Genomic DNA, 13,870 nt, shown 5'->3' with positions numbered 1-13,870 from the left:
GGTAAGGATGGTATGTGAGACTGTTTCAAATGCCGTTGAGAGGTCCAGTGCAATGAGGACCACAGATTCTCATCCATCTAGAATCCTACTGATGTCATCTGTCACTACGATGAGCGCTGTCTCCATGCTGTGGTAGGGTTGCATCCTTACTGCGTGGAGCTGGTGGTTGATGAGTTGGTCTTTGAGGCATCTGTTGATGACCTTTGCAGGGATGGGGCATAGGGCACATTAGAAAAGGGAAATAATGTTGTAGCCTTGCCCATAATGTCAAACTATATGTTACAATTGTACTGTATTGGGCGGGGGGACAAGTGAAAAACAGATTTCTGACCTGCAATGCAATATCTGACTCACAGCCGAACAGTAAAATGTTGATGAGACCAGGCAAAACGAATAGAAAATATTATTAAACCTGTGCCATTTCAAAGAGGCATGCTTAAACAATCCAAATGTTGAGGGCTCAAATAAGCTTGTGGTAGATACACTCAGGTGATATTCCAAGATGATGGATGTAATGGGCACAGACACTAAAGTGTTAGTAAATATATTATGTGTCGATGCAGGATACAGTGATGCATGGCCGGCTTGGGCATCACCCTGCAGCTGTTTCGAGACCTGGTATTCCCTTTCAGGAGTTTCTATCTATGACATGTCGATCATTTAACACACCACATGGTAACACAGTAAAATGTCAATAGCTTTGGTTAAAGATAGTCCAAGGCAATCACTTTACTACATTGTAAATCCGCCACTTGAGACATATCTGCATTCGGGGAAGGGCTCTGACTCTCCTTTGCTCCCTCCAGTCCCACCATAAAGTAATGGTCACTGGTGAGTCCAGGCCTTCTACCATTTAAAACAGTATTCTGCTGTGTTCCTTTGAAGACAATAGACCTATTACTTGGGAGACCTATTGCTAGAAAAGTTCTTCAAAGGCTGGCCTCGGTTTGGCTTTCGAGACAGAACTTCACATGCAAGTAAATTAACCTTTTGTGAGTTCTTTCCATTCAGGTCATGTCAACTCACGATCTTTGGTATTCACCCGGTGGGCAGCCTAAATAAATTAATCAATGATTTAAATCTTCGACAAACTTATCATTTAGAAGCAAAATATTACCAATCAACCATGAGATTTGTGGGTTTTCATGATAACAGTACTCACTCCATTGATGTTTGATATATGTACTTCTTGTTATCACAGAGATATGACTATCCCCATGGAAAAACCAGAACCTTGTGTAAACATTAACTTCACAACCAACGTTTGCACAAACCCACGAGCGGTATTATTATCAGTAAACACTATAGAGAAACATAGAAAAACAGTCCTTGTTGATCCGACTCAAGGTAAAGAAAATTGAAAAAAACTGAAAACGGTGACTACTGGAATCAGTAACGTATGTGCGACAGTGTTTTCCCCACTCTTAGAGATTTCACTCACGTGTTTGCACAAACCACATCTAAACGGTACGACTGCATTTTAAGTATTCTATTGCCTACAGCAATAATCAATACCGTATGATTGATGGTAACATAAATGTAGCATTTACAGCCACAAACCCCCAACAAATAAATGCCTTTAAAGGATCCCAAAATGGGAGTTTACATAATCTTCCAGAGCCTACCTTTACTTGAGGTTTCTGACAGATCAGGATGATGCGTGTATTGGACAGAAATGTCAGCCTCCAGGGGCGTAACTCCGGCCATTACAACCCCCGCGGCACAGCCCCCAACTGTCAGGGTGCCCTCTCAATTCTAAAGGCCTCCATCACCTTCTGACAATGACTGCATCGTTTTGAGTTACGCCACAGTCGGCATCTATCAAACACAATGACTTATGGATTCAGGAGGCATGCCACCTGCTTGCACTCAGAAAACGCTTTTATCAGGTGGAGCGGCTTTCTCTTACGTTTTGTTAAAGTTTTTAAGAAAAACATGGTGTATGACCAGCTTACCAGCTCCTCCCGCAGTTGGCAAATTAGTTCATCTCTCTCCTTCAGCTGCAGCTTCAGCATGGAGCGCTCGTCTTTCATTATATCCTATAAAACATCAAACGCCACATTAGAACAGGCTTAGTATGTCTCCTTTGCTCTTGACAAGAAAAGGCAGTTTCACACAGTGGGAGATAATTGCATCCAAGTAATGAAACCCAATTTCCCTGAGTCGTTTGTGATATTTCTGATGACAAATTCTAAAGGTGCAGTATAAACAAGCTAATGCAGCCAATGCCATTATGGAAATACGTGAATAGTTCTCGCTGTCAGAGGCCATTTTGCCTACGCCTAATTCTTTTGCGTCTCTTGTCGGGCGCACTCGCTTTGCTTTAGAAACAGATGGCCATTACATTTCATTGCAATCCTTGCATAAACTGACATTTGCTAATTACCAAGTAGAGGCCCATGTAAAGCATAAAATGGGAACTCTGCTGATTGGATCAACTTGAAATATGGCATACCCAGCATTTGGTGCTGTCACCTGTGCTTCAATACCTCTGAGAATCATCAGTATCACAATTTCCAAGACTGCTGGCAATGCCTAAGAGTGTGTGTGTGTATGCTTCTGTACTAATATATTCACTGAAAAAACAAAGGTTAAAGCGACCTTATGGTTAAAGAAAATGTAAGTCAAATATAAGTGCAAAGAAAATGAAATACACTAGTTACAGGTTATTGACAAAACTATAACTTGCACCCCTGCCATGCAGACATGTCATCAATGATATTGTTTCAGATGTCATCAGTGATGTAATCAATGAAGTCATAGAACATGAAATGAGTGATGTAATATGTGCATGACGAGTGTGCAAGGTATTGTAACTTCAGTATACTGAACATGACAATTTTTGTGTTTTCATGTCATTTCTACCGTTTATTTAAATGTAAAGTTAGTTATTATTACCATAAGTAAATATATTGTCACTCTAACCTTTGTTTTTTTAGGTGAATTTCCTTTTTTAAGATTAAGCTAGATCTTATTACCATACCTAGCCACAGGTGGCCAGACCTCTGCCACATACGGTCATTAGCCACGCGCATCGGAGGGTAGGCCCCAGGCTGGCAAACCTACCATGTACGGCCTTCAGATGTGCTAGGCAGGCCGCAGGGCCTGGCCTGCATTCAATCCCCTGTAGGAGGCCAGTCCCCTCCGCATACAGCTTCAGGCCATCTGCTTGGGGTAGGGCACAGGGCCTAGCCAGTGGCCAGGTCCGAAAGCCAACCCATCACTGGCATCCAACCCCCTTCTGCGCATGGCTGAAGAACCTGTGGCCAACACCCAAAAGGTGGTCAACACCTCCACAAGAGGCCGTTTGGCCACAGAGGTCACACCCCTTTGTTTAAGAATGTTTGGGGTCCCACTGGACCACACAAAAGCCATGTTGAGTCCCGCTGGAACCACAGCAAACCCTGATTGTTTCTTTTTTTGTATGTTTGACCCCAAGATTTTTGATGCAGTGTGATGAATCTTCACAAAACTTTCCAAAAAATATATCCTCTTCAGGTCCTTCCTGGTAAGCTTTTGGGGTGATATATCAAGGAGGGGCTGAAAAAAGGAAAAAGGGGTTCCATGAGTAAAACTAGACAATGATACAGAAGTAAATGGCTGAACTGAATTACAGCAAATTTGGCAGAGAAATAGATCGATCTTTACCCAGTTAGCCTATTTTTTGTGAATTGGTGTAAACACACTCTGTAGTTTTTGAGAAATTAAGGGTGAAAATATATTCATATCTGGACTCCTGGGCTCATATTCAAAAAGTCAAGCCTTCTGATTAGCTGAGTGGGCATTTTCAGAGCATTCGCTCTGATTGGCTGGCTGCAACATAAAAAGACATGTTAAGGCAGCCATAACAGCACTCTGGGACTTTGTCCCCTGTTATAAAAAGGTTTTTGAAATAGAATAAAAGAGGACAAAATAGTGATACCCTTACCTCCCGGCCCTTGTGGGGAAAGGGGTTTGATGAGATCCCCCAGTACTCCTGAGAAAGAACCTTGGGAGTCTCAAAGCTAGGCCAGACCCTGCACCCAACTCCATGCCATACACGGCCAAAGGCCATGTACAGAAGAACTTTGGCTACCAGTTGTGAGTTGAGTATGGTAATAAGATTGAGGATAAGAACTAGAATGTGTGCCCAAACCATGGTCCGGTGAATTTCATAACTGGTGAATTTCAGGTTTATTTTTTAGTTTAAAATGCTACATTTTAAATGTCTTTTGACACTGTCACCTAACTATAATGTTACTTTAACATTTTTTTTTTTTTATATCTAGCATTTTCTCTCTCTTAATACATATCTATCTATCTATCTATCTATCTATCTATCTATCTATCTATCTATCTATCTATCTATCTATCTATCTATCTATCTATCTATCTATCTATCTATCTATCTATCTGTCTGTCTATCTATCTATCTCTCCATATGCACACACACATGCATGTGTGTGTGTGTGTTTGCAGTAACGTCAGAAAGCCCAGTGGGTATTCAGTTTATTTAATTGTTTATAAAGGCCAAGGTATGTTAATTTACTCTATGCTTTCAACCTAGATTTCCTCAAGCTATAAAGTGGGTACGACTGGTTTTAGGTAGGCGGGTATTCATGCACAGTATGTGAGTGCGCATACATCTTATACTCAGTCTTTGACCCATTGGTTTTAGGTCTGGCTATAAACATCTTTAGCTTCAGGTGATCAATTCTTCAAAAATACAATAAGACACTGTCCATTGAGGCCCTATTATGGTTATGATAGGGAATCAAGAAGTCATTTTGTGTCAGACTGCAGATGAACATGATATGTAGCTTTTGCACTGTGATGCAATCTTAGGTCTACCAGTGTTGGTAAATCTGGTACCACTCTCCACCCATTGAATGCCACCCTGCTGCAGAGTAAGACAACGCAGCAATACTCTAGGTTTATCAAGCCATGCATGGCTATTGAAGGTGGCCTTGTGTGGCTTGATAAATATCACTTAGGTTTTGAGTCACTCCTGTGTCCCCTTGCGTGGTCCATGGTCTAAAACTTGATAAATAGCACCCTTAATCTTCTGACTCCTTTCTATAACACTTGTCTTTGATATTATAGCTTCACACATAATGCATGCTATTCTGCAAAGATGTCACACTTCCACTTACGACATTGTTGCAGCCCCACAATGCTGTTTAATTATGTGCTTTTCTTTCTATGACAATTGGGAGGAAACACACACATAGTAGTCTGACTATTACTAAACACGTCCTCTAACAAAAAACAGACCTATTTGCTTTGCCAGTCTGTAGTCAGCTAGATACTGATACATGAGGCCCATGTTAAAGATTATTGTTAGGAGGAGAATTAAATGACAGTGCTGCACTACTGTTCATGGGGCATGGAGAGGTGGCCTCATGACAATATTTTCCACCAACTGGAGCACTCTATTTCAGATAATACAATCATTAAAAGCTGACCTGGCCCCACCAGAAAAAAATACTTTTCCTAGTGTTTCTGGAATTATCCAAACCTGCCTAAATACTGGGAGAACCCAGGGCTTGATAACCAGGCTCAGGGGACACACATCTCCTTTGAAATAATGCAACTATTAATTCTACAGATCACATTTCGTGAACACTCTCAGAGAGAAATTTTGCTCCATTCAATTACCCAATGACAGGACATATCTCCCTTGTGTACAAAGATACCTTACCAACTAACTGAAGCTTCATTTTGAATTGTATATCTCACGGCCCTGCATAGTCTTCCCCAGCAATGTCACACAAACATACCAGTCTCAACAAAAACTTCCTCCCCAACATTCACCAAGCTCACTTAGCCACCTAAACCATCTCTTATGTACAATCAACAATATGCTGTGCTACTCAACTGTTCACATTTTCTCTATCACTCAGTCAGTTTGCACATCCACTCTCAATCAATATCATCATAATTTGCTCTTGCTCGCCCTTCCAGTCAGACTATAACATTTAGCCACACACTTATTGCCTACTATGTTCAACAATAGGTTCACCACCCCAAAGCCACACACTCAGCCACACTTTTATCAACCACTCGTTGATCCGTACTTGCAATGCAATCCCTCTTCTAACACTGGCCACCCATACTTATGTTCAAAGGCTCGCCATCCCGGAAGTGAAAGCGAATGGGCCCCTTGGCTGCTGTTTGGATTATAACTTGAAGTATTAATTAGGGTTCAATGGCCCTCTTGGCTCCGGCGCCACTGCACCTCCTGCACCAGAGGAAGCTGCATAGGGAGTGAAGGCGTCTCAGAAACACTCATTAGAGAAACAACTATTTTCAGATGTTTTTCATTTCGATAAATAAAATCAACTTTCTGAGCAGATAGAAATGATTGCTCAGGTTGTAACTGAAACAAATCTTTTCTGAAGGTAGACTGCAGAACACTAAATGGAAATAAACAGCCTCTCGCAGAAATCTGCATATTATTAATTTATTTTCTCCAGAGAGAAGTTATGAAGTAATGGCGAGACACAGCAGTCTTAACGCGCTCCCACTGAAACTTGCACAAACAGTACAGTTCACAATACAAATTGCTTTTTTTGTTCTGCACAATTAAAAGTGCTTTTTTTGTCTCAGTCATTAAATTTCTAATTAATTTCATGTTTGTGATACTGCATACTTATATACACTGACTTCGAGGACAAGACCCCTAGCTGTATATTATGAGTTTTAAGTGACCACAACCTAACCATACCATGAATAAGTGCTGTCACGCTATTTTTAAGACGTAGCACTGTCTAAAGAATATATACTTCATTTACTTTCAAAATTCTCAAAGTTAGTATGTGAAATGCAGACAGCACAGTGCAAAAAAAGAGGGCGAGGAGCTGTATCCATGGTGAAATGTGGAATCTTGGGGTTGTCATGGCTTGCCGTGGGAACACCGAGATTCCATAGGTAGAGAGGGACTTCGGTTGAAGCAAGACGGAGAACGGTTGGCCAGGCTTGCTTCAGGAAAGTTAAATAATGAACATATTTGCGAACTCACCTAATCGTGTGGAATTCATTACCCAGACGGAGTGCGTAATAAGTGGCTACCACTGCTCTCAATTTCTGAGCTATTTTCTCTGCAGCTTACGCACTAAATTGGAGAATTTCCAAGTAGAAACACCCAGGGTTGATAGAGTTCTGTGGGTACTGATAGAGCGAACCGTGGTAACAATTTACCTGTGTTCGGACGCTCTTTAGGCCGATGAATCTTTTGACTAAGTGGGAACTCTCTGTACTCTTAATCGATCCGTCGCATCAGATCAATAATCAATAACGTACATAAGCAATACCTTGATCAACATAACACTTAATGATTAATCCAGAATACATTTCGGCGAACCCTGACCTTTCAGTCAGGAATAACCACACCAGTTTATTGCAAAGTTAGTGAATTTATTTCCCTATATTAACAAAGCTAGCACGATATAGATGTGTCTCAACACCAAATGATAAACATAAATGAACATTAATAGCTGTCCATAGCGTCGAAACAAGTGTAATCTATGTAGCATTTGAATCACAAGGCATTCGATAATGGCAATGCAAAGCACTAATACGATAATCTGTAATGGGCTAATTGCGTACATTTAGTCAGCATAACAAGATCTCAAATTGCATCGTGCGACATATGGAATCCTCATCTAACCTCGAATTAGCATCGGCATGTGGGACTTCATGCAAAAACAATTTAGCAACATTAATTTAGAAAACTCCTATCTAGGGATCTTATCAAAAAAATCAGCAGTTGGTTACCTAAAAGAAACACAATGCAGTTTTACAATTTCCTTTCATATTTACCAATTACGATCAGCATACAAGGAAGTCTTCGTCTCACAGGTACCGTTTCTCAATCAGCATGGGACGGGACAAAGGGGCAGGGGTAAACGGGGGAATTGCCTCACGGCGGCAAGTTAAGGCTACTACTTCATGTAATGGGACAAATCAAAGTTAAAGTCTCTAGGGCAAGAATCATTAAAGTCTCTTTCTCTCGACTAGAGAAAGCATCAAAGTCTCTCAAAATGGCGTCGCAGCAAAGTGGGCCATAATAGCTACGAAGTCTACAAAATGGCGTAGTGTCCGGGTAATGGCCAATAATAGCGCAATGGCTGGTAATGGCTACCTTCTTCTCGTGCACCTGGTTTTTATAGACAACAGTTCGAATCCAGTAGGGTCTCCATTGGAGGGTTCATAGGTTAGCTTCAAATTGTCCAATCAAAAACGACAGTTCTCAAGCTTTTACTTAAGCATACATTATCCTTGGAGATGGGTACGCAAATCGCAACATTGTCTCCCAATTAGCTCACTTTCAGAGCCTCCATTGTCCGCACCTGCAAGTCGACCTTGAATTAAAGAGAAAATATGCCATGCTGGCACGAAACTTTAAGATAAGCATGTGAACAGTTTCTGTGGAAAAGTACAGCTTCAAGCAGAAATACACGTTTAATAGCACATTGGAAAAATACGAGCATCTAAACCGTGAGACCAGGCCACTAGGCCGAAGCCTCCTCTAAAGTAATGCTAAGCTAACGCATTTCAAACAAGCAAATCGTAGCATACGTTTATGATTATGTCGGATTAGTGCAATTCTGATACACCACGTTATATAAAGCACGTTTATAAATGTTGGCAAACTACTCTGAGGGCACATTTTGTCCCCGTACAATCTTTATTAGTTCGGTTAATATCACACATGATTATTTCACACTACGTTTATGCGTTAATAAATCAAAACCTTCATTTTCTGCTTCATCAATCCCTCCTCTGATGACTACTTGTCATCACACAAATTATGCCCACAAATTTTATTCCATTAAAATTCTGTCAGTTCCCTTTTCCTTTTAGTTCCCCTAGTTTATGCTTTGTATTCTTCTGCCATTCTTTTCATAATTTTCTCCTCCTTTCTTCTTTTAATTCTTTCCATAATCATTATTATTCCCCTTTTTATTCCCCAAATTCCAATTACACACATTATCACTATTAAAATTCCCTCTATTATTTTTAGCAATATTCCATTCCAAATTCCCCCAATCCAATGTCCCACTGAAGCAAGTCCTTTTCCAACCTTCTCCCACACTCCTGGTTCTTTCAATTCCTTCAAATCTGCACTTTCTTTTGTTAGATTAGCAAGCATAGTTTTAATTTTCACACTATTGTCAGGTATATAGGTACAACAGTGTCTTGCACCAAGCATTTTGCAAACACCTCCATCCTTTGCTAAAAGAATGTCTAAAGCAAGCCTATTTTGAAGAGTCATAGCTCTTTCCGCTGCAAGTTCAGCATCTATCAGGATTATAGCACCTGAAAACTTTGTCAACATGTTATCCACTATAGTAGACAACTTTCTTATTTTGATGGAATTCAGCACAACTCCCAATGAAGGAATCATGGCTCCAAATATATCACCTACCACAGCAGCTGCGGTCTCTCTTTTCTGGATACGATGGGATCCAGATGTCTTTTGAATCATCGATAGGTCATCCAGTTGATAAATCTTTGGGAACACTATACCCAAATAACATCTTCCCCACCATCCCTTTGGAAGACGATAATAGGCATTATACCCACAAATGTAATATACACCTGGAATGACAGGGTCAAGTCCGTCCATCATGAATGTCCATTTGGCCTTAAAGATAAAAGTGTGCTTACACTCACTCGCCCCCACAAAAATGTTGTCATAATAAGATTCACCTCGATATATACAAAACTTCCCTACATGCCAAGCATCTAAAGCAATTTTCCCTTGTGTTTTTATTGCAGCAAAATCATAATTATCTACTGAAGTCCTCTTATGTAACTCCTTTTCTAATTTCGCCTTCATTTGAGCCCTTCTATCATCTGTGCGATCTAAAAAGCTTATTTCTACTGCAGAGAGTGAGGAGGTAAGATTTTCCCTATGAGCGTGAGCCGTTTCAAAAGGTTGCATTGGCTCGAAAAATTCCCTCATAATTTTAGCATCCCAATCTTTTGCAGTCTGGCTTAGCTGCGCTATTATAGGAACATAAGCAAAGGTAACATCATAATTTGAATAAAAATACTGTATGTTAGTTTGACCATAAAACCTAGACATTACTATACTACATGTAATCCCGTATGTAAGGGGCATGTGGTGATATGTCACCCCTTCCTTTACTGATGTCGGTATCTGGGTACACACATAACAATCTTTCGCATCCATTGTCTCAACATATTCTGTTAGTAAGCGATAGAAAACATTATACGAAAGCTCTTTCCTTTCATGCAAGAGTCTCTCATCCAGTGCTAACCTTTTCAATGCGGTTAGTTCAGTGACAGTAACAGGAGCAAAAGTAGAAGCAGCAATAGTCTCATTTTCACCCTTTCCATGTATTCCAAGAATAATCGCCATTATTATTAGTACACATGTAACTACCAAGCCTATACACACATATTTACAATATTTCTTTCTATTGTTTTGCGTCATGATCTGTATAGAATCAGAGAGTTAGAAGCACTTATAAATGAAACTTATTTAGCAATTCAGTTACAAAGCTGAGCGAGCGCAATGTTCACACCGTCTTCTTCAAGAGGCCAGTCACTTATCGGTTAGCAGCATTTGTCTCAATTCGGCAATAACTCAGTCTTTATCGGTTTAGCAAATGTCTCAGCTGGTTGTTTGTTTCACGTTAGATTGTAGCAAGCAATGTCATTTATCACCCTTTCAATCAACACTGTCCATAAAACTTTTCTTTTCTATTGGTATCTCTTCCTCTTCTTCGTTCTCGATGCTTAGAGATACAAACTCGTCAGTCCAATCGTCATTGACTGCATATGCCCATTCTGGACCGGAATACCTTCTGTTCGGTATCCTTTTCCTTTTCAGTTTTGCTTCTCTTTTCGATTCTGCCTCGCTGGTACTTTCCTCTTTTGTCAAGTCTTTTTCTTCACTCGAGGTTGGTATCACGACAGACACTTCTTTTCTTTTCTCTTTTACTTTTGGCCTTTCTCCGTCGTTCAAACCTTCTCCAGACCTTTGTTTTACTGGTGATATACTTAATCTCCTCTTTGCACCATGTCCATTTGATGGACCTGCGACCTTTTCTGTAGAGGTTTGAACTTTTTCGTTCTGCTCTGCCTTGTCCCCTCCTTCAGGGGAATCGATCACGTTCTCTTTTCCTTTTTCTGTATCGTCTGTTTCTGGGAAAGCCCCCTTCTGATCAGGCTCTCCTGCTTTTTCACCTTTTTCGAGCCCTTCGTCACCGTTACTTTCGTCAGGCTCTGTATCACTTTCAGCTGCTTCAGGTTCTTTGTCACCTTCAGCTGCTTCAGGCTTTTTGCTACCCTCAGCTGCTTCAGGCTCTTTGTCACCTGCAGCTTCTTCGTCGCTGTCTGAACTTTCTCCTTGGTCTTCCCCAAGTGAGTCGGACTCTTCGCCCTCCAACAATATCTCTTTCTCTCCTGCTTCTGCTTGTTCGCTTTCAGTTCGCTTTTGTCCTGTCTCAGCACTCGGCACTGTTTTATCAGGCACTGGCAATTTCAGCGCTTCAACTTCCTCATCTGTGGGACACAGCACCTTCTTTGTGTGACTGGCGTGAATCCAGTTGGGAACCCCCGCACACTTCACAGCAGTAGTTGTCGTCAGGATCACTTGGAAAGGGCCTTTCCAACGGGGTTCCAGGCACGACTTCCTCACGTGCTTCTTCACCATGACCCAGTCACCTGCTTTCAGTGCGTGTCCTGGACCTTGGATCGGTGGCAAGGTGGTCGCTTCCACCTGGTGAGAGAAAGAGCGAACCACGTCAGCCAGTCCTTTGCAGTAGTCTAACACCATATCATCTGTAATATTCAAAAGCGCGTTTGCGGGAACTGCAGGAAGTCTCATAGCCCTGCCCATGAGAATTTCGTGCGGAGACAATCCGTTTTTTCTATCAGGAGTGTTTCTCATTGACATTAGCACTAAGGGCAATGCATCAGGCCATTTCAAATTTGTTGATGCACATATTTTCGCCATTCTTGATTTCAGTGTACCATTCATCTGCTCCACCAGTCCTGATGCTTCAGGGCGATAGCTACAATGCAGTTTCTGCTCAATGTTCAGCGCTTCGCAAAGTAACTTTATCACCTCGTTATTGAAGTGACTTCCCCTATCTGATTCTAAAGAGATCGGGAATCCGAAACGTGGTATTAATTCTCTCAACAATAGCTTGGCAACTGTAAGGCTGTCATTTCTTCGTGTTGGGTATGCCTCAATCCAGTGACTAAAAATGCACACAATCACCAACACATATTTCAGACCTCCATGCACAGGCATCTCAATGAAGTCCATCTGCATACGACTAAAAGGACCGCTTGCCCTACCAATGTGACTCACGTTCACAACTGTTCCCTTCCCTGGGTTCATCTGCTGGCAAGTGACACATCGATGGCAAACTGCTTCTGCAGCTTGACGAAATCTGGGGTTAAACCAATCAGTTTTGAACAATCTTATCATGGCATCTCTCCCTAGGTGAGCTTGCCCATGATAGAACCGCGCAAGCTGTGATAAGAGACTATTTGGCAAAACAAATTTTCCCTCATGTGAAACCCATAACTCGTCTTGTCTCTTTATACATTGTGATTTGATCCAGGAATCTCTTTCATCCTCCCTGACATTATTTTGTAATGCTTTTAGTTCCTCTATTGTATCTACGACCTTCAAGGCAAATGCTTCAGCTGGTTCTAGTTCTGGCTCACTTATCGAATTCCATTCATCTCTGAGTAATATACAGTTCAAGGCACAAAATCTTGCAACTTGATCCGCATATGCATTTCCCGGCGAAACATAGTCCTGTCCTTTCGTGTGAGCACTGCACTTTACCACTGCAACTTCAGCTGGCACTTGAATGGCATGTAACAATTCCCGTATTCTTTCCCCGTTTTTCACTGGGGATCCTGAAGAAGTCAGGAAACCTCTCTGTGACCATAGTTGTCCAAAGTCATGCACAATCCCAAACCCGTATTGGCTATCAGTGTAAATAGTGACTTTCATCAATGCAGACAGTTGACATGCTCTGGTAAGGGCTACAAGTTCTGCTACTTGTGCAGAATAGACTCCTTGGAGCCATCCCGCTTCCAAAACCCCTGTTACAGTGCATACAGCGTATCCTGCTTTCAAAATCCCCATCCCGTCTCTTAGACATGATCCATCAACAAAAAGAATTTGGTCATTTTCATCAAGCTTAGTATCCTTGATGTCCGGTCGAGGTTTTGTGCAAAATTCAGTCACCTGAAGGCAGTCATGCTCGACGTCTTCAGCGTTCTCAATTTCGACATTTTCTCCAGGAAGCAAGGTTGCTGGATTCAACGTAGTGCACCTTTTCAGCTGCACGTTCGGTGAGCCCAGAATTATCGTTTCATACCTTGTGAGTCTTGCTCCAGTCATGTGTTGCGTTCGGGAGCGGGTCAAAAGTATCTCAACTGAGTGAGGGACCATGACTGTTACTGGGTGTCCCATCACTATTCCTTCACTCTGAGTGAGGCTGATACCAACTGCTGCTACGGCGCGCAAACACCCTGGGAGTGCTGCTGCGACCGGATCCAAAGTAGCTGAAAAATACGCTACTGGTCGGTTTACGCCACCATGGGCTTGAGTCAAGACAGACAAAGAACATGCATCACGTTCATGACAAAACAATGTGAAAGGCTTTGTGTAATCAGGCATACCTAAAGCTGGAGCCCTGCACATGCACTCTTTCAATTCGGCAAAAGCATCCATCTCATCTCCTTTCAGCTCAATTTGATCCAAAGCATCCTTCTGGGTCAGTTTCAGTAAAGGCTTCGCTAGAGTCGAGAAGTTGGGAATCCACTGGCGACAGTAGCCCACCATTCCCAAGAACTTCCTCACCTCCTTTCTCGTCTTAGGCAGACTCAT

At 41.7% G+C, this 13,870-nt stretch overlaps 1 protein-coding gene across 1 annotated transcript in view; it reads right to left on the bottom strand.

Annotated features, from left to right (window-relative positions):
- Positions 1 to 13,870, bottom strand: part of CCSER1 (coiled-coil serine rich protein 1) — a 2,320,004-nt gene that overhangs the window by 325,561 nt on the left and 1,980,573 nt on the right. Inside the window, exon 8 of the mRNA XM_069237981.1 lies at positions 1,956 to 2,039. Within this exon, the coding sequence (XP_069094082.1) occupies positions 1,956 to 2,039 (84 nt within the window). The remainder of the gene's footprint in view (positions 1 to 1,955; positions 2,040 to 13,870) is intronic.

The sequence above is a fragment of the Pleurodeles waltl genome, chromosome 1_2, assembly GCF_031143425.1.
Source record: "Pleurodeles waltl isolate 20211129_DDA chromosome 1_2, aPleWal1.hap1.20221129, whole genome shotgun sequence".
Taxonomy (NCBI): domain Eukaryota; kingdom Metazoa; phylum Chordata; class Amphibia; order Caudata; family Salamandridae; genus Pleurodeles; species Pleurodeles waltl.
The sequence above is the reverse complement of the archived record's forward strand: the minus strand, read 5'-3'. Positions and strand labels throughout refer to the sequence as shown.